Below are 22,799 nucleotides of genomic sequence, written 5' to 3'. Positions count from 1 at the left end.
AGCATACATCACTTCCCCCTTTCCCCATTCGTTACAAAGACCGTAGTCTATTCTAACGTCTACGTGCGATTGCTGGTGTCAAGGCAGAAGCTGCAAAACAACCAAAGAAAGAAAAAGTTTTGTCTGAGAGAAAGAAAGGGAGCCTACCCGGATAAAAGGACGATCAAGGGTAAGCACTGGCCCGGCTTTCACTCGTTGGCATGAGATCAAATACGACGAGGGATTTCCGACCGACGCAGCCTTGGCTCTGCTCCTGCTGGACAAGTAAGTAGCTTTCCATGCTCAAATCAAAATGATAATGCTCATTTTATCTATCGGATAATTGCATGCTAGTAATAAATAGCCATCAGCTTGGTAGTTCGCTGTTCCCCACTAACACGACCAGCCACGCAACAAACTCAAAAGTAAAGAAAAAACAATGACTGTTTGAGTAAAATGTAAAGGAAATTACTGTGGAAAGATCAGCTATACTGCAGGTTTCCCCCCCAGAAAATCTGCTTAGCCTAAGGTAGAGAAACCGACCGGCTTCATAATAGATATTTCATTTTCATCGGTGTACTGTATTTACATTAGTGCTAATAGTCATTTTCCTGTGAAAACATTTTCAATGACCAAATAAAACAGATGATTCAAAATATCAATTACCATAGCGGCACTTCAGCGAGCCGTGGCCGTTTGTATTCCAACAAACGTGCGATAAGTTGTTGTTAGTTAGCCCATCTCGGCAGCCCTGCTTTTGTTTACATTGCCTCCATTGCCCGCGGTGCCTGTCAGACCAGACAACAATCCACGCAGGTTCCGCTATCTCATCCGGGATGTGGAAAGTGCGGTAAAAAGTCTGTCGAACTCGTCCATTTTTACTGTAATCCAATGTCAATCAAATGCACACGATTATAGTATCCAGAAGCGATGGTAAAAAGGAATGCACGGCTCGTTCGTCACACTTCAGCGTCCAAGCGCTCCGACGGCTGCATGAAGCCGCTACCCAGAGGCGGGGCCCGCCAAACTTATGTTGCACTGGGGGAAACCCTGCATCATCATTGTGGTTATATCGTGTCGTTTTGTGTGCGTGACAACTGTTTCTGATGATTATGTAATAGTTTCAGAAAAAAAATGTGATTCTTGTGTTTTTTGTTGAGTTAACTACAGTGATTGCAAAACAAGTCAAACCGTGTCGCGTGCTGATAAATCAATAAAACAAAACCCGCGTGCAACGGGAATAGCGTTACGAGTAGATGAAACAATTGGTACTCAAGCAATTCGGAGTAAGGTGAGAGTGGGAGGGGCTCAGTGGGGTAATACGGTCCAAAACCAAAGTTAAACGTTCCTTTTCAACATGGTTAGATTATATTCTTTAGATACAATTAGATTCATTACCTCATTGCTTCATTCTTCACACATCCACTGAAAACAAAAGTCATTCAATCCACCTGCAGTCGAGTGAGCGCTCAGGATTTTACGACACTTTGCGCTGGCGCTCATGGGAAACGTGTTCGACTTCAGGTAAAACACTACCGCTTTTGTCCATACGGCGCTGCCATAATCAACGAAAACTGAAAGTTCCCCAATGCGGCTTTAAAAAAAAAAAAATGTCACTAAGTAATGGTAATAAAGTAAAATAAAATTCCAAAATGACTGACTGCCTGACCTGCTTTCTTCTATAATACCGTAAATCGCAAAAGCTCATCTATGAAGTTAATTGACAAGAATGTAAACGTTGGACATTTTTGCTATAATTATTGTTAGTTTTATAAACGTAAAATGTATTTTCAGTTAGTTTGTGTTTTTTAACGCACTCTTGTTTTAATTTTACTTGGTTAACGATTTTTGTTTTAGTTGTGTCATAAATTTTCATGAACCATACAGGACTAACCTTGCCCTTCCTTCTAACGACAAGTATGAAGGCAGTTTCTCATAATCGCACATTTACCGTTTAATCTTTGCAGTGCTTCTACTTTCACATATTTCCTTCCCTACATTGGTTTCTTCTGCCTATTACGTTTGCAATCAAGATCAGTTGATTTTTTTTCTCTCTCCATAAATATTTAAATAAAATGGTCACATATTTATCGAATGTTCAATTGACAAGCGCTGACCCAGGGACATATCCCTGCTGGTTTGAAGAACTCAACCCCCCACGTGTCAGGGGATGCTTGACATTGCAACTTGACTGTTATGTATTCATAACACCTCCATGCTTCGAGCTGAAACAGTCTTCCTATACTTACTCATCCATTTCTAGCTTTATAAGTTAATCTTTCTTGTGTCTTTTTTCTACCGGACATCCGGGTAAATTGTTCCTTGGTAAATTTCCTTTACTGGACTCATGTGAGGAAAAATTATCTGCTGTCCATGGTGCTGAAGGACACCCTAACATGGTCTATGTTAGTATAGATATTGATGGGGGGACAGAAACGTGGAGAGAAATAATCATTTTGCATTTTTCTCTATACGGCATCACACTGGAGGGAAAGGACAGGAATAAGTGGCATCAGACAGGAACAGGCAAACAAAAACCAAAACATCGGCATAAAAGCAAAGCTATAATGGTTGAGAGTTCATTTACTGTATATCAATTCATTTTCTCAGTAAATCACAAAGTTTTGATCTATTACAATGCAGGCATGATTAGGCTAGCATTTTGTTCTTCCACTACATCAGACAGGAGAGAAAAAAACAAAAAAAGAGCGTTGGCATCAGACAGATACATAAATTCTGTCTCTCTCTCCCTGTATATATATATATATATATATACATATATATGTATATATATATATATGTGTATATATATACATATATATATATATGTATACATATATGTATATATGTATAAATATATATATGTATATATATATATATATACATATATATGTATATATACATACATATATATGTATACATATATGTATATATATGTATAAATATATATATGTATATATATATATATATATATATAAATATATATATATATATGTATATATAAATATATATATATAAATATATATATGTATGTATGTAAGTGTATGTGTGTGAAGCATTGTAATGAATACTCAAAATATTGCAAGTCAAAGTGTTTCATAAGTTTAGAACTCTGATTAAGTAGATTAAAAAAAAAAAAAAACGTCTAAATTCATTCATGGGTAATTTGCCATTATTTTAGTGTAAACCTGACCTTTTAGACCAAAACATTTATGTCTAATAAATCTGATACTGTATATGGTAATACAATTTAATGAATTACTTGTTTGCTAGTAGAAACATCCCTGTCTGCGCGCATTGCTCATGGAAGCGCACGGGGCGTCGCTGACGTCACTTGAACGGCCGACTCGCTTTTCGGCAATCTTCGGCCGCCGCCTCATTAGCATTCGGCTCTCGGCTTGAGGTGGAGGGGGGAGGGAAGAGTAGAGAGAGGGGGGGTGATGCTAAGAGAGGAGCGCCGCACTCGGAGCAGGAATCAGCCGCGCTCGCCGCTCCGTCGCTAAGGGTCCTTTATTCCTCGACTACTGGGGTCACCCCCCTTTTATTTTCCACCTCCAACCTTAGTCGTCGTTAATTGCACGCCCGGCTGCACCCAAAAAAAAAAAAAAAGGATGTGTGGGATTTAGCGCCTTAATTGTCCGTCTCTCTCCTGGAATATTCCTGCCTCCCCTCCCTGAGTGTGTGTACGGTAGATGCGGACCGCCGCGGCCATGCAGCAGATTGTACATTTCTCCGTGTCCTTCCTCCTCGTCTTGTGGGGGTGCGCGCACGGAGGCTCACCCAGCGTCCAAATCGGTGAGTGTGCCCAAACAATACGGAAAAAAAAATGTGCGCCAAAAATGAAGCGCATTGCGTTTAAGGAAGACTGACTGGTGCGTGTCTTTCCACCCATACAGGGGGGCTCTTTCCGAGGGGCGCGGACCAAGAGTACAGCGCCTTCCGGATAGGCATGGTCCAGTTCGGCACGGCCGAGTTCCGGCTGACGCCTCACATCGACAACCTGGAGGTGGCCAACAGCTTCGCTGTCACCAATTGCTGTGAGTGCCTTGGAAAAAAAAATGCATTGCGCCATATGGTATGGATGTGTGTATGGATGGATGCAAGGAGAGACAGGATGAGTGGAGGGGGGGGGGGTAAAGTTGGTTTCCACGGCAACGGCTGCATCCATCATTTCATTCCTTCACATCCACGACACCATGCATAGCTCGCAGTCTTTGTCGTCAGTGAGGCAAACGAGTGCATCCTCCTCCTCCTCCTCCTCCTCAGCATTTAGTTGATTTAAGTGAGCGCCTTTTTGGAGAGCATCCTCGGGTGCTCATCAAGTGGAGAATAAGATTGTTGTCCAATTAGTTTGGGGAGGGAAGTGGTGTATGGAATTTGCCCACAGCCAACATTTTTCAGCATTTCTAAGACATAGACATTTTAGTCTTTATTTAAGTGTTGTATTATTTATTTTCAAATTTATTTTGACTTTTTAACCATTGTTTTATTTTTCTGTATTTTTTTCAATTTATTTATTTGTATTTTTTGTTGATTTTATTGTATTTCTGTTTATTTATTATTTTTCATTACTCCATTGGTAGATTTTTATTTATTAATTGTTTTGCCGTGTTTTTGCTTATTTTAATGTATTATTTTTTTAAGCAGGATTTTCTATTTCTTTTTTTCTTAATTTATTGATTTTTATGTATTCTCAGTTTGTTTCATAGCATTTTTAACTTTATTTTATATACATTGTTTTATTTGTTACATTGGTACTATATATTTTTTTCTTTTTTTATCATTACTTTATTTTTGCCATGCTTTAGATCATTTTTGTTTGTTTAGTTATGTTTTTTCCGGATTTCATTGTGTCATTTTGAAATTAGTTCTTACATTCATATATTTGATATATTTAATCATATTTAATCATACAAGTATTTTTTAGTCTAACATTTGAATTGAATTCTTATTGCTAAATTCCATTTTTATCTTTTAATTAGTCTATGTATTTATTCATGTATTTATTTATTAAATATTTTTGTTGCATATGAAATATTTTATCTATTACTATATTGTTATAATTTTGTGTTAGTCTAAATTTAGATTCCAAATCGTTCTTAAATTTCTATAACTAATATGTAAATATTTTGTTATTTTTATTCAATGTCTTTTTATTGTTACATTTTTATTTTCATTAATATTCATTTATTTTCATGATCATTATTATATATTGTGGTTCATTTGTGTATAAAATATTTCATTTGCTATGATTACTTTTGTTTAGTCTGGTTTTAAATTTAAATTTACTTCTCCGATGACTGTACTTAAATATTTGATCCAAATATCTAAATTATACATTTTAAATGTTTATTTTTCATGATCATTGTTTTTTGTTTTTATTTTGAAGTCATTTTTTTTATTTTGCAGTTATTTAAATGCATTTGGATTGTTTTTACATAACGTTTTCCCCCCCACATAGTTCATGTTGAGGCGCTTGGTTGCTATGCGACTGCTACCTTCAATATAAATCAAAGGCTTGTGATTGGTCCTCATCGTTGTCCAATCCAATCATTTGCATAAAAAAAAACCCTCCGTCTCCTGCATGCACGCGCTCACGCTGGGCAGCCTGATGCAAGTAGGCGACCATCATCAAGGTGCTCAGCACACAAACACTGCAGCACAACAAGAATGTGCTCTCAGTGCCAACATGGTTCGACGATTAGAAGTAAAGCACAATCATTTGGCCCAAGTGCAAATGAAATAGTTCCGAGTATAGTGTGTAGCGCACTTCTACATTCATTTCATTTATGAAATGTTTGCCGAAAATTGTGGGGAAAAATAAGATCAAGGCAAACAATAAGAATTAAGCATAGCTACTTTGCTTGATATTACAACTGCTGTCAGTGTACTGTGCTGTTGAACTACAGATCAAAGCAAATGATGAGAATTTCTGTATTTACATAGTTTACCTAATAAAAACAAAAGCTGAAAGTTGTAGAGCAAAAGCCAACAAAATCAAAGCATCTAATAAGAATTACAGCTAAATAAATAGTTTTGCATAAGCATGGCTAACTTCTGCATTTATTTAGTTCACGTAATGACACTATTTGGAAAATGGGCAAACAAAATCAGAATTATAGCACGCAATAGTTTTGACTGAACATATTAGAGATTGCTGTGCCCTTTACCTAATAATATTTTATTTTGAAAATTGAACAACGCACATTAAAATCAAAGCAAACAATAAGAATTCTAGCCCAATTGATTTGCATCGGCATAGTCAAGGCTGCTGTGTAATTTTTGTGGGAAATTAATTTATAAAATGATAAAATGTTGAAAGTGAACAAAATCAACCAGAACAAAGAGATCAATAATAATTAAAGTACAATTGTTTTTTTTTCTTGAGCATATTAGTGGCTGCTGAGCAACTTCAGTGTTTATTTAGTTTATATAACATGTTAAAAAATGCTTTAACAAAATTTACCATATCAAAGTTTATAAGACTTAAAGCACTTTTTTTTGCTTGAGCTTAGTAGAGACTGATGTGCAACTTTAGTGTTTATTTACGTAGTTTACATAACATGTAGGAAAAGGTAGTACAAAATCAACCATGTTTACGCGAACAACAATAATTAAAGCACAATTGTTTTCTTTGCTAAAGAGTTGCTGTTCGCACAAAGTGGAAACATCTGCCTCATGCACCCTTTAAAATCATTTGGGTTCATGTTGCTAATCCACTAATAATAACTCTTGGGTTTGTTAGCAATGCGAGTATAACCTTAACGCTAAAGGTTTCATGAGCATGCATGCAAGTCATTAGCTTTGATGCGCTTGCATCGGTTTTACACTTGCACTGTGTTCCTGTTAAACTTAGCGTGTGCGTGCGTATGTGTCTGTGTGTGTGCGCATGTTGTAAATGTAAGTGCACGTCTTCGGGCCGTGTCCTTTGAAAGGGCAACATGACTCAGGCTAGCCAGTGAGCTAGCGGACACATCCATCGGGGACTTGCTGTTGTCTCCTTACCTGATGCCGTATCTCCACATTTATTATACTGACTCGTAAAAGTGAGTCCATTGGGCATCATGAAATGCTTGAATGCTAACACTTTCATTTTCAGTAAGCTCTTGATATTTTGCCATTTTAAAGGGGTTTACACGGGGAACAAATAAAGTCACCACTGAGACGGACATTTTGTTCTTCATTGCTATTTAATATGCTGTACGATCTTACTGCTATAAAATGTAAATAAAAACGGCAACCATTTCAGTATTGAACTTTGCCAGGTGATGTAAAATGACAGCAAACTGTCAGAACGTTACGCATTTTGCCGGACAAAAACAATAGCATGCCAGTCACATATGTGACGGCTGTTTTGTTCTTTAGTTGCCATTGAGTCTGTTAAGCAAAGCTCTACTCTTAAACAGGAAGTCAACGCAAACATTTATTTTTCAAGAATATGTTCCCAGCAGGCCCACTAGTTGAAACAGGGCATTCTGATAAATATTGCGTTTGTGGAATAAGAGCTAATCCACTCGTTTTTAGCCATCTCTGGGGGCGACCATTTTGTCGACTGTCGACATGACACCTGCTCATAACGACCAATCACGGCTCAGATTCAGAAAACAGGTCAGCCGTGATTGGTCGTTGTGAGCAGTTGTGATGTCATTTTCAGTCGACAGAAGACAAAATGGCCGCCCCCAGAGATGGCTAAAAACAAGTGGATTAACACTTATTCTATAAACGCAATATTCATCAGAATGCTGTGTTTCAACAAGTGGGCCTGCTGGGAACATATTCTTGAAAAAAATAGGTTTGGGTTGACTTCCGCTTTAAGCCTAATAAAAACGGCTAATTTCAGAACCCCTACACATTTAAATGGGTCAAAATTAATAACACCGCCTATTCACGAATTAAACCAACATTTTGTTCTTTAGTATCAAATCTGCAGAGCGATGTAAACGTGTTAACATTTCGGAGAAGTAATATTAATATTACTGATATGTATATTATTATAGAAAAATAATAGCTTGCCTGTCCAGAAGAAGACAGACATTTTGTCCTTTGGTTGATTTTGAATCTGTTGAGCGACGACGACGATCTGCAGACGGAGAAAAACGAAAGCACGTTTGTTCCAAACAACAGTCATTTTGTCCCTTGACCGATGTCGAATCCGTTTATTGATGGCGCTGCTATTAAGCGTAATAAAAACGGCAACATTTCAGAATTAAGCGTCTTTTTGTGAATCCTTTATACAATGTAATATGCTTTCATTGGCCATTCTGTTCCAAGATTGTGAGAGTAAAAGACGCAACTTTCAATTGATTAACACTTATGCAAGATAATCTGCTTATTGATTTTCGTCACTCATTTCAGGACACGTTTCACGAAACGGCCTAATTACGGGATGAGCGTCCACTTGCTGTCTGCCTTAACAGCGAAGGCTAATTGAACACAAGGGCTCAACCATTTTGTTTCTGTTATTTTTGTAAAGGGATGGAAGATATGAATACATGTTCTGAACTACTGTGTTTAAGTACAATTTGTCATACGTTTATTTCGTCAATCAATTAAGGTCTTTCTCACTGGCCGTTTTATCTTCTTTGCCCCTCCCTCTCTGCGTCAGCTGTCAATCAAACCGACACCCTGAACCCCCGCTGCCCCGGCTCTGAGGTCATCGACATAACTCTAAAATATGTGTGCATAAATCATGAAGTGAGCCTCTCGGACGAGGTCAAATGGCCACTGGTGCCACCAGTGGATGTCACACAATCAAGCAGATAAGAAATAATAAACCCCGGCGAGGACAAAGTGAGGGAAGGCATAAAAAGGCAAGTCGAGTCCTTTCGGGAACGATGCGGAAACGATTGTCCCGTCTTTTGGCGCCAACAGATGTTTCATGAGCTCCCCTGGTGCTTTCAAAACAGCAGGAGATGCGTTAGTAAGAGGGTTGCAAAAATAAGACATTTTCTAATTTCCTGTTTATGTTCCTGTGTGAGAAAGAACAAAATACACATATAATTCACAGATTTTTGTTGTGTCAAAACATTTTTTTTAATCATAAATGGTTTTACATTTTTAGCTGTCAGACAATCTAGAAATCTTTCACTTTTGTTGCTGTTTTGATTTGTTTACATTTTTAGAACACTCACTGCTAGAACTGGACATTTTACTACAAATTGAGAGTCCATTAATTGACATCCGTCTGCTGCGTGGGTACCCTTCCGTCATCCGTGATTTGCCTTTTTTTCGGGGGTAAAAATGAAAAAATAGGCCGATCTGCCTCTAATTTTAAATGGGCGTGCGTCTGTGATTCCAGCTAAACCTTTGCAATCCGTTTTCGATTCACCGTAGTGTTTTTGTACGTTGCAGTTGGTTTTGATAACTTTTATCTATAACGTTTTGGAATATCAACAGCTAGCATGTTAGCGTTTCATTTTGTTCTTATTGAATAAAGTACCTGACTTTGTCCCTAAAATGGTGCCGCAGCATTCCAGGTTCCGAAATAGCGTTATCCCCCATGCCATCAGATTGATACATTGCAAATAAGGACGTTACAATTAAAATTTAACTCCCAATTGCACTACTGTTTTATTTTGCATATTATGCTGTACATGACTGTGCAATTCTCAAAATCAGACTGTTTATTTATTTTTAAATTACTGCGGCAAAAGTATATAGACATGCATTTAAAATGTGATTTTATTTATTACATTTTCAAATGTCTATCCTCAGCTAAGCTAAACGCAACAAAATTTCGTTCTGTATACACTGAATGGAATACATAACTGAATGACAGTCAAGTCTAAATCTAAAATGTAAAAATCCTGATCTGCCATGACATTCATTTGTACATATATATATATATATATATATATATATATATATATATATATATATATATATATATATATATATATATATATATATAATGTTAGTATTTGATCATTTCTCCACTGAAAGTTACAGTGTTGTCATAGTGTAAACACAAACAACATGTGAATTCATATTACAATTTTTTAGAATACCAAATGCGACCATGTAAGCCTTGGCTGTAAGCAATTTAATTAATCACACTGTTATGATTCATAGCGTCTTTTGGTTTAATTGTCATTGTCAACCATTTTATGTTTATTAAGTAGAACCACGGCTATGATATGATGATGATATGATATGATGATATGATACAATGTTTTATGGTAAGAAGAACTCTCAAACAATCCGTCTACTACCCTGAATATTCTTCTGTATTAGGAACCTAATGGCATCTGATGACTTAGACTTTTGACCCTACCCTGCTTCATATTTCAGCCAACGTGTCATTTATTTTCACAGCAATGTAGGTATTTATGTCATGCATTACACGGAATGATGTGTCACAGGGAGTTGAAGGCCATGGACAAATGGAGCGTATAAAAGCCCGGGCGCAGGGGTCAAATATACTAGATGAGACTGAGGTATACTGTATGTCTCACTTAGCAGGACAATGGAAACATTTTTCTAAATCACTTCGGGATGCAGAATTCTACCGCTAATCCACCGAATTATACTTATGACTCAATGTAGCCATTTGGTGCATGACATCGCCAAACATAAATGTCCCCGATACAATTTAGATTAGATTAGATAGATTACCACAAGATCATGCTAGTGACCCTGTTAGTTGATGCTAATTTGTGCTAACATTGCAGCTCTAGGGACGGTGGTCGACTGGTTAGCACGTCCGCCTCGCAGTTCAGAGGTCGTGGGTTCGATCTCGGCTCCGGCCTCCCTGTGCGGAGTTTGCATGTTCTCCCCGTGCCTGCGTGGGTTTTCTCCGAGTACTCCGGTTTCCTCCCACATTCCAAAAACATGCATGGTAGGTTAATTGAACACTCTAAATTGCCCCTAGGTGTGATTGTGAGTGTGAATGTTTGTTTGTCTCTGTGTGCCCTGCGATTGACTGGCAACCAATTCAGGGTGTCCCCCGCCTACTGCCCAAAGACAGCTGGGATGGGCTCCAGCACGCCCGCGACCCTTGTGAGGAGAAGCGGTATGGATAATGGATGGATGTGATGGATTGCAGCTCTAGTTACTTTTTCGCTTTGACATGGTAGCAGTATGACCACCACATAAATGTGGTTCTGGAACCTCTGGTGGAGAAATTCTGTGTGGGGTGTGGTTACTATGCTAAGTAGTCCCACTTTTTAGTGCGGCGGAAGTGCAAAATGACTCACCACTCTTTAACCTTTTTAAATGATTGGCAAAAACAGTCCTCTTCACACTGTTAGTAATGAAGCTCATGGTGCTGAATATTTGAATTAGCCACTATTAGAGGAAGTACCATATCTAAAAAGAGCAGTAACGGTTAAACAGAGAGAAACAGTGGAGTCAGTCCACTTGGGTTGCCAGGCAACGCCATCCTTCGCATGCGTGGCGGCACTTGTCCGTTTGTTGTGAGATCATTAGGACACACCAAGTGCGCTTTGGTATTTCCGTTAAAGGTCATGGAGCGTACGTTGTGTTTTTATGACAGGAAGTAGCCGCGATTCACGCATCCTGATCGATAGTTGTTTACACTTCAGTGTGGCACATCGTTGTGTAAACACGCACAGCTCTCGATTCAAGACGTTTTTGTTTTGGGGGGCCTGTAATATATCTGAACAATTATCTGCAAAAAAACTTAAGAGAGTTTGATTTTTTTTTTAATGTCACACAAGTGTAAAAGTTAACCATCCATCCATCCATTATCGATACCGCTCAACCTTGAAATCATTGTTACACTCTGCCGTTTATAACAAACGGCAATCACAGACAAATTAGCGGCTAGCAGCCTTCGGCTCACGTTAGCAGTCAACCGTCGTTGCCTTGCATACATACTAAGCACAAAGTCTTTCAATTGTGTGTATTCAGGTATTGGTATATATAAGTGAACCTAATCTTATGTGATGTAGTGTGTGAAACTCCTAATTTCACATGTATAATGTTTTAATATGTGAAAAAAAATCCCCAGTTGTGTGAGCAGACTCAGACTTTTTGGGATTAAAAATGTGATTTTATGTGAATAATGTTATATAATACTATGAGTACTCAACATTTTTATGGGGATAACAAAAAATGTTGCAATTTCCCACAAAATAATTTTACGAGAAATGTCGTCACGCTATGAGAAAAGAAGTAACCTTTTTACGAGAAAACAAAAAAAAGAAAAAAAATCCTGATGAAAAGATTCCTGATGGGAAAAAAATAATAGTTTTGTGTGAATGCTCTTATATTCTTACTTGTAAAAAGTTTCAATTATACGAACAAACACCCGAGTGTGCTTGTGAAGGACGCTCTTTGCCTCGCATGAGCAAGACAAAGTGGTTCAGACTGTTGCCATGGTGTCGCATCTCCTCCTCCTCTCCCACCTCTTCCTACTTCCAAATCTAAAGCGGGCCACAGGAAGCATCAAAAGAAAATGGCGTTACACTAGGGGGCGCTACACTGCGCTGCGCGTGAAGTCGTTTGCGACGGCTTTGTCGCAGGCCATCAGAACGCCTCCAGGAAACAGGTCAGTGCACAAAAGGCGAGCGATGCAGAGGAAGAGGGGGAGGAAGAGGAGCGGGGGGGGGGGGTTGGCGATAGAAGTTGACAAGAACTGAGCTGCAGTGTTCTTGTCGAGAGCAGCTGCCGGAAGGACGGCTCAAAGGAGGAGAAAAAAAAAAAGTAGAGCCAGTGTGGCCGCCAGTCACATCTCCCACCAGTCCTTCTTTTTAATATAGCCGACAGTCACCACGGCAACGTCTCACGACGTCCCAGAAAGGCACTGCCTCATTATAGGATGGGCTACCTAGATCATAATAAAGCATTACGACAGCGCAAAAAAAATATGACAACCTGAATATAGTAAAAAATTATGAGAATAAGTTATGTTTTTTTCATTTTTTATCAAGAAGGTCATTTCATGCAAAAAAAGAAGAGACCAACAATTTTTACATAAAATAAAATGCATTTTAACGCCAATAATTGTTGCAATATTACAAGAAAAAAAAACTCTCACATGAATATCATAACGTCACAAGGAAAAAAAATAGAATGTGTTTTATGTAAATAATACAATATAATATAATAAAATATTGTTTTATGGGAAAGAAGAATAAATTTCATGAAAAAAAAATAAATGTGTAAATTTATCATTTTACAAGAGAAAAATGTGTTATTGTACGCGAATATTGTTATAATAACATGAGGAAATACACAAAACTATGAGAGAATAAGTTGTATCTTAATGAGAAAAAAAATCATATTTACATGAAGAACGTAAAAAATTTAGATAGAAAACACAATCTTACATCATTAATCTTGTAATGTTTTGAGAAAACGTCTTTCTTTTTTGAATACCTTCGTAATATTACGAGATAACAGTCACTATTTTCACAAGAAAACCTATTAATTATAATAATATAATATATAATAAGTCAAATGTTATGCGAAAAAAGTGATGATTTTACGTGCACGATTTTAATAGACACTATTATTATAAGAAAAACTTTATTTTAGATGAATGATGTTTGAAATTTGAGGGAAAAAATGCCTAATTTTACATAACCGGTTGGAATATTATGAGATAATAGTTACTATTTTTATGAGAAATATTCTTAATTTTACATGAATACTGTCATAATAATTACAATGATTGATATAACCAAAAGGTCTTAATGCCACAACTTTGTATTTATTTATTTTAACAAGAAAAAAAACTGTGAATAATAATCAGAATATTACAAGAAAAAAGTTTAACTTCATTGTCAAAATGTTTGTTCCATAACATTGCACAATTTTATTTTTTTTCTCATAAAAGTACAACTTAATCGTAATGTGCAATTTTATTCTATGTCTAATTGTATTTCTTGGTTGACATATTTAAATGTCATCCTCAGAAAACATTACATCGGCACATCTTTATTTGTAACATTACAATCTTTTTTCATTGTAAAACACGACTTTCTCTGAGCTGTCCCGTCTTTGAGGTTTACGGCCCGTGTGCGCTCACGCCGATTGACTGGCTGCTCTTCAGCCTCTCAGGGTTTTTAACCGCAAATGAAATCCAAGAGAGCAGCAAAACACTCCTTTGGGCTTTTTGGGATGCCGCAGACAAGGTCGAAGTTGGAAAAAAAAAACTGGTTTGCGGCCTCTGTATCAAGTGGCACAACAGTCCATGAGCTAACTGGTCCTTCATCAGTTCCACATTTACAGAAAAGGTCCCTGGTTCTTGTTGCCGTGGCGACACGGCGCTTGAGTGGGACAACAGTCAAATCTGTTCACACTGCTGGTGATTGCTGTGTCACTGACGTGTGTGTGTTCGTGCGTGTGCGGGGGTGTGTGTGTGTGTGTGTGTGTGCTGATTCATCGTTTTAGCAATTCAGTTTGTCTTTCATTATCAATCCATCCACACCAACTAAATGAAGTTGATTCATGCTAGTGTCCTTTGGTAGAAAATGTGTGAGGGACGGAATGGGGTGGAGGATGGGGGAGGGGTCACCATGGCAACAAGACCTGCTCTAATCCATACAGAGAAGGGTTTTACAGCAGGGACACATTTTAATGTCTTGTCATGGAATTCCAGAGTTATGCAAGGCCCGTGAAGGTGGCTGATGTAATTGATGCAAATGTGGTTGGTCTTTAAAAGAAAAGCTTGAAATAAAACGTCCAAAATACTGAAATGGGATGCGTTGACATCTCATGTGAAAGTTTTCAATTTTGACTTAATACTCGTGAGGCAATTATTTTGTGTCATATCTGATAAAATTCTTGATATGATGTCCATCTTTAGTGACATTTCCTATTCAATTTTTCAGAGAACAGAAAGAAAATTTTGTACACCACCCCACAAAATTCTTGTCAGAAAGGAATTTGTGATGGTTGTTTTTTGGTAAAATGTCCTACTTAATTTTAATACTTTTTTGGGGCAATTTCATACTTAGGTTCTCTGAGAATACAAATATAAAGCTGCATTTTTTTGGTACAATTTCTAACAAAATTATTGTAAGGATAAGATTTTGGAATTTTTTTGTATAATTTTCAATGAATTTTTTGTCTGAACACAATAATTTGCAAAATGTTGATACTATTTCCTACTAAATTTCTCTTGGAACAGAAACGTGATATTTTTTGTGTGCAATTTCCTACAAAATTTTAATTGTGTTTCCTAAAACACTCTCAGGTTCCCACAAAATGTGTGATGCTTTTCTGACCAATTTGTCCAAGGAACAAAGCTTGTGCATTTATTTTATGTAATTTTTTTTTGTTACAGCGCAAAGATTATGCTACTTTTGTATATTCACATTAAATGCCCTGGAGAACGCAAAGATTGCACAAAAATTAGCACAATATCCCGTAAAATCGTCGATTAAAATTTCCTCCAGAACATGAAGCAATTTCTTTTGTTCAATTCGCAGTGAGGCGAAGGTGACTGTTTCATGATAATTTATGCAAATGCAATCTTTGATCAGCATAAACGGCAGCGTAAAAGGAGACGACGTGGCCCTCTGGGTAGCACGCCGGCAAAAAGCGGGTCAGCTAATTGGAACGGCTAAATTTGTTTCACGCTGTTCACCTTCTTGCAAGGTGACAAGGCGCAAGAGCGTCCGTCCAAAAGACGCAGCAAAATACATCTGTATGTAGTTGTCGACAGTTTCAGTAAAGTGACCATAAATGTCCTAGTTTTTTTTTGTAGAATTTCCTTCTCAATTCTTGCATTGTACTTTACACCCGTTACCTAAGACAAAGTCATTTTGTGTCATGTGCTGTATATTGTATAAATTATAAAGACAGCATGCAGCTGTAGATTCTCAGTGAAGTTAGTGGAACAGTAAAACATTTTGTACGTGGACTTGAGAAATAATAGTCATTTAGTTGTTGCGAGTGTGAGGAGGGATTTGTGAGTAGGATTCATTGAGAGGCAGTCACATGTGACAAAGGCCTAATGGCTTCTCCCACAATCCTTCACTCTTTCTGCCAGCCAGCGATTAAGCGACCCTGACTGCTTTATTGCGACAGATTGACTTGTCGCTCCCACCAAAAAATACATCTTGTGAAGAGAGTGAAAAAAACAAAGACTGGACAATTTAGTAGGGTTTTGTACAAAAAGTTTCTTTTGTCTTCTTACCATAGAATGTTAAATTAATTGCAGAGGACATTGCGTCGCTTCACTGCCATGTGATGATGATGATACTCAATCGTGGTCAACTTTCCATAAATTTCCCACAAAAATCTTGGGTGAACATGACCATATACATTTTTGTTCAGTCTTATATTATTCTTGTTACTACGCAAAGATTGTGATATTTGTTAGTACAATTTCCTACCAAATACATTTTTGTATCATTTCCGACTATTTTTTTGCAAAAGCACAAAACTTGTACACATTTTTCTATAATTTCATATTAAATTATTAAATCCTGTTTATTTTTGTCCAAATTCCAACTAAATTCTTGCAGTAATTTTTTTCTTTTGAATTTTAATTATTTCAAATTGCTTTGAAATAGCTAAACAAGTGTTGCCTGAGAACAGAATGATTTTGGCTTCTTTTAAAAAAAATCTTTTTCTTTTTTTACAATTTCATACTAAATTCTCGCGGGAGAGTAAAAACATTGTACATCCAAAATTTTGAAGAAAAACATACCATATTTTTTGTGCAATTTCAGAAAACATTTTTGGGGAAAAATACAAAGAATGTGCACAATTTGTGCATAATATGTGTTCATAATGTCATGCTAAATTCTCTTGAAGAAAATAATTACTTTACATTTTTATACAATCCTCTTCTCAATTCTTCAGCACGTCCTTCCCATGATATTGCAGTGGTAGAAATGCCTCATTACATTAATTACACCAGAGCGCGGTCAATAAAGCTGATGAAGTTACATGTGATCAATACGAGCCGCACGAACAACGCACTAATCCGCTGACCCACGGGGTAACGCTTGAGAAACGGCCGGCGACCTCAGGACGGCGGGAAAGGTTTTCCGTGTGTTTACTGCAACAAAAGCAGCAGCGACGACGGACGACTTGTAGGCGCTCGCTGCATAATGAATGCTAGACGTCGGAAAAAGCCACTTTGTCGAAGGCGCCGGGGCACGGCTCGTAAATTATACAGCGGGGGTGATTTTTGCAAAGTCAACAGAATGGAGGATGTAGCACAAATCATGGGCATGAAAATGTAGATTACATGCGGCATAGACCGCAAAAGTTAGAAAGACATGAAGGTCTTGCTCATATGTACAATAAATATTAGCATTAAAACACTGCTAAATAACATGAGGGTCATTAGATGTTAATGGGCAGTCTTTCCTACAATTTCCAACTAAATTCTTGTATGAACGATGGTTGTGCATTTTTTGTGTGTAGAGTTTCATACAATTGTTCTGAGTGTTTTTGTTTCACACTGAATTACTACCAAAACTCAAATATGTCATTTTTGGGATATAATTCACTTGGATCTGTTCTTGGATTCTTAACTGTACAAAGATGGTGTCATTTATTTTGTGGAAATCCGTGCAACATTTTTGATGAAACACAAAGATTCTACTAAGTTATTTGTTGGTTAATATTAAATTCTAGTACAGGGATGGCTCTACACCGGGCCTAGCGGGCACTATTTCCCCTGCATTATTGATGTCGTATCTTTAACTCATTCACTGCCAGGCATTTTCAGACCCTCTTTTCCCCTGACATTTGAAAAAAAAACCTGAAAAAAATATCAATAAGATCCTGGGATTGAAAAGCTGGATTGTGAAAAGACAAATAAATTTGTCAATGGCAGTGAATGAGTTAAGAAGACAAACTCATACTCATTTGCTCTTAGCCTAAAAGAGGACTAACTATTTCTGTTGCCGCTTGCTAAGAAGTAGACGAGCAATCGAACATTCTGAGATTCAGCTGGCTTGTTGGCTTTTAGTGACTTTCTCCTGCATATGTCCTCTTTAGTACAAGCAGTCCCCCGGCGCAAGTTAAAAGACGGAAATCAATTAATCAGCCGGCAGACACGGCGAACAAGGCGCGTTCCCGAGGCGCGCTAACGGATGTAAAACAACTAACTTGTTTTGTCTCTCTGCGTTGCAGTCTGCTCGCAGTTCTCCAGGGGCGTCTACGCCATCTTTGGATTCTACGACAAGAAGTCGGTCAACACCATCACGTCGTTCTGCGGCACGCTGCACGTGTCCTTCATCACGCCCAGCTTCCCGCTGGATGGCAACCAGCAGTTCATCATCCAGATGAGGCCCGACATCAAGGGGCCGCTGCTCAGCCTCATCGAGTACTACAAGTGGGACAAGTTCGCCTACCTGTACGACAGCGATCGAGGTCAGACAGCACGCCGTTAACGCGCCATTTCTTTCTTCACATGTGTTGGGATTTGAGTGGGCAAAGATGCGGTTTGAAAATTCTAGAGGAAAAGAAAAATCTAGAGGTGGAACAAAAAGCGAGTCAAATCAGAAAATCGTTTTTGGTTTGACGAACCGAATCGAATCGTTACATTTGAAAAGTGTCGCATCCTTGAATTGTAAAGCGCCACACGTCTCGAGATATGTATGTATCAAATCGTCTTTTATGAGAGACGTATATCAGATATGAATTGACGTTGCTGATGATTTGTTCTTTCTGTGAATCTAAATAACTTGGATAGTTTGAGCTTTGGAGAAATTTTTGTGTTGCATAATAAGAAACATAACAAAAACTACAGGCGTACCATACTGAATCGTAATTCCAAAGAATCGAACCAAATCGAATCATTCTTATTATCATTTCAAAATACAATACAATACAATTTCATTTATATAGTGCATTTGTGAAGCCCCGTAAAGCACCAGCATATTTGCATATTCTTGGACTTTTTTCAATTTTTGAAATATTTTTTTAGAGGTTATTCCCAAAACACCCGCTCAACATTATCAACTATTTTAAAAATATTTAGTTACAATAATATTTTGATTTATATGTATATAACACATATACAGTCAGGGGGGCCACTGTAATATATTTATAGTATGGTGTGATATAGTATCTTGCAGCATGAATATTTAAATCATGCAATATAATGAAACAACATTATAAATAAAATTTAAAAAAAAGTATAATAATGCAATAAAAATATTTTATTCTATTCAGGCATACCATAGGCTTCTCATTCTATTTCAGTAAATTCCAAGATTGCTCCAAGGTGTTACTTGGAACTTGTGACTTGATGATTTTGTCCTCATACTGCCAGAAATGTCCTCAAGTCTTCATTGTTTGCATTGCCCCCCCATGCGGTTCTGTATTGGACCCCCCAGGTGTATTTAATGAAAGGGGGCTTGTCACATACAATCAGTTGCAACGCGTGTTTATGAGTTTGTGCGTGTGTGTTTTATGTAACATCTATTGGAAGTGTGTGGTAGTCGTGACATGCAGTGGAGGTGATGGGCCCTGCAGCTATGGACCTCCACACTTATAATCATAATAATAATGAAAATAATAATGCTGGGATTTGTTTGTGATTGGGAGGGTTCCGGTTCACTTTGCAATCTGAAATTTGGTAGGCGTGTCTGTTCGTGAGTAGACAAAGAAAAGAAAACACAAGTCTCAAGAAGCCATCGCCAAAAAGGACAAGAGGAAGTCAACCCAAACATATTTTTTTCAAGAATATGTTCCATGCAAGTCCACTAGTTGAAACAAGGCATTCTGATCAATATTGCGTTTGTGGAATAAGACTTAATCCACCACTTTTTAGCCATCTCAGAGGGCGGCCATTTTGTCACTTCTGTCGACTGAAAATGACATCACAATTACCCAGGGCTCAGGTAACGACCAATCACGGCTGAAATGTTTTCTGAAGCAGAGCCGTGATTGGTCTTTACCTGAGCCCTGAGCAGTTGTGATGTCATTTTCAGTCGATAGAAGTGAAAAAATGGCCGACCTCTGAGATGGCTAAAAAGGGGTGGATTTTGCTGCTTAACTCATATTCCACAAACGCAATTGTGTTTTGAAATGGCCACTGATCATTTTGGTTGCTTTCATGGGTCATTCAATGAAACTTCATCCCTAACTAACCCTAACTTCAACCCTAACTCGAAGCAAGTTTCACTTGACCCACAAAAAAGTCCCAGGAACCCATGTGTTAAGCTGTTAAGTTAAGAATTTTGATTTGATTTTTTTTCATGATTCCCATTAGATTGGTCAGGTGTACCTAATGTAGTGTCTGATAAATGTACGTCTTACATAAACCAAGTGAAGTGGCTCGATGTGCGAATTGAAGTCATCCTAACCCCATGACAACTCCCTCACATCCGTCAAATACACACACACGCACGCACGCGCGCCCCCCCCCCGCACACACACACACACATTTTTGCATCACTTAGCGACCTGCAGTCACTTCCACCACTCTTCTCCGCCTTCCTTCCTTCCATCCTTTCCTCTTGCCAGTGCCACACACGGGTTGCCATGGAAACGAGAGGATCACACTGACCTAATTAGACAGCCGTGCGATGGCGAAATATATGCACTGCGGTCCCATCGGTGTCCGTCGCACTAGTACAGTAAGCAGCAGGTTTCATGCGGCAGGATTTTTGCGGGGAGGCGGATTTGCCCCCTTTTATTTATTATTCGGGGACAGGCTCTGAGTTGCGTTGTTGAATGGAATGAGAGCGTGAAGAGGAGATATGGGGGGGTGCGGGGTGGGCGGAGGAGGGGGGGGGCGTCGGGTACATCATGAAAGCCATCCGAGGAGATGCCGTAGATGCACAGAGAATGTGTGTGCGCGTGTCATGTTTAGTGTGGAGTGAAATGGAGGAAAGAGCATCACTGCACTAAATCCTTGCTAAGCCAACAAGCAAGCGCTGGCAAGTCAATAGACTCTCTTCTTACGAGTGCATTAATCACGTGATGCCTTCTGTGTGCACTCAGCAGGCCTCATGCATGCAACATGCGCTACTAGTCCATGTCTATATACGGTATACGGTGCACTCTGCATAGTGTAGCAGGTTGTAATGGAGGTTGTTGAGGCATGGGATCAGATAGTAATGTCTTAAGGCTTGGTAAAGCAGCATATGGTTCATTATCTATGTGACGTTTGAACGCCCTGTTCCAAGTAATTGAGAACAATTGTATGTTTTTGGTCAGGATCTCGATGATTCAGTATCAATCGATCAATCACATTTTATTTATATAGCACTTTTCATACATAAAAATGCAACTCAAAGTGCTTTAAAACATTCAAAGCAAAACATAGAATTATCTTCAATCAAAAGAAGTATGGAATTGATCAGGATGACAATTGTGATCAGGACTGAGATTGCGTCTTTGTGATCCAGATAGCAGTTTTCTGTTCGTTGTCACAATTGTATGTTTACAATCAAGATCATAATTGTTTGAGTGTGAGCAGCACTGAAATTGTGTTTTTGAGCTCAGGATCTGTGTTGTATAGTTGCCATACAGATCACAATTGTACGTTTGTAAGCATTATCACAATTTTTTTTTTATCCGAATTGTAATTGTGTGCTTGAAATCCATATCACAATTGTAAATTTGTGAGCAAGATTACAGTTGTATATGTTTGATCAGGATCACAATTGTATGTTTTTGATCCAGATCACACAATTAAATGGTTGTGAGCAAGACCAGAATTAGCTGTTTGTAAGCAGGATCACAATGTTATTTTTTTTTATCTGGATCGTAATTGTATGTTGGCAATTCAGTATGTAAGGGGGATCACACTTGTATTTTTTAAAATCCGAATCATAATTGTATGCTTACAATCCAGATCACAATTATATATTTGTGATCAGGATCACAAATGTATGTTTGTTATGGGGAATGCAAATATGTTTCTGGTCATGATCAAAATTGTGTGTTTGGGATCAGGATCACAACTGCATATTTGTGATGCTCGCAATTGTATGTTTTTAATCAGGATCACAATTGTAGATGAGAACATCATTTTTGACTAGAACGACAGCTGCGATCATGCTTGTACTGAAACATGACTACAAACATCTGATTATTGATTGTTAGACTAGAGAGTACACAAAACAACCTTCCACAACAAACCACATGCTGCTTCACCAAATCTAAAGATCAAATACATGACGACCTGAAGTAAGATTGTCCTGTTTTTAGCTCATGGGTCAGCCAGAACATTGTGTCCACATTGTAATTATGACACATATAGCTCGTTCAAATCAAAGTGCGAGTCTCCCATTTTCCTGCGTCGTAAAAAAATAGTTTTGATCGATATTTCACCCCATCGCCGTCACGCCACGATTACATACGCCAGGCTTTTAGATTAAAGCGCAACCCGAGGATCGATACGGGCGAGATTCAGCTGTGAAACGTCTTTAATTCGCAGGGAACGTCACATTGATCAAGAGGCATAATTAAACGTCTCGTTCGGGCCGGGAATCTGTTTTCGGGGGGCGGGGGGGAAATAAGAGGCCAAACAAGATGGTGATATAAAGACTGGAGGAGCACATTTGGCCGCTCCATTGCACTCAAAGACTCGTTAATCAGATCCGTCACGGACGTTTTGCACACTTTCATTTCATTGGATCTGTCGATTAGTCATCTCGCAGCTGGCAGCTCAAAAATGAATTAAAGCAGAAATATGTCATAGTTTTACAATTACAATTACAATTAGTACAACAATTATGGCAATAGTGTCGCAGATTGCTTTTATTAGTGCAAAAACTCAAATCCACTTAGGACTAAATATTTCACGTTCACGATAAAATATGCCCTTTTTTTTTCTTAACAGGCAGTTTTTATGTGAGAGCATTTCACTTGCTTCTAGCATTTTTACTTAAAAATCTTAATAAGGAATTCTAATTTGTTAATGAGATTTTATT

General features: G+C 38.1%; 1 protein-coding gene across 5 annotated transcripts in view; it reads left to right on the top strand.

Annotated features, from left to right (window-relative positions):
* The first annotated feature begins 3,410 nt into the window (after positions 1–3,410).
* Positions 3,411–22,799, top strand: part of gria2b (glutamate receptor, ionotropic, AMPA 2b) — a 43,414-nt gene continuing 24,025 nt past the window's right edge. For all 5 annotated transcript variants that reach the window (XR_015090123.1, XM_086055614.1, XM_086055605.1 and 2 more), the window contains exons 1-3: positions 3,411–3,774; positions 3,876–4,016; positions 18,043–18,282. Coding sequence is in view for 4 of the 5 variants with exons in the window: in XM_086055614.1 (XP_085911740.1) it covers positions 3,672–3,774; positions 3,876–4,016; positions 18,043–18,282 (484 nt within the window). In the remaining variant the exon portion in view is untranslated. The remainder of the gene's footprint in view (positions 3,775–3,875; positions 4,017–18,042; positions 18,283–22,799) is intronic.

The sequence above is a fragment of the Filicampus tigris genome, chromosome 2 (genome assembly GCF_054856515.1).
Source record: "Filicampus tigris isolate MCC_2025a chromosome 2, RoL_Ftig_1.0, whole genome shotgun sequence".
NCBI lineage: Eukaryota > Metazoa > Chordata > Actinopteri > Syngnathiformes > Syngnathidae > Filicampus > Filicampus tigris.
Note: the sequence above shows the minus strand (reverse complement) of the source record. Positions and strands in the feature narration are given on the sequence as shown.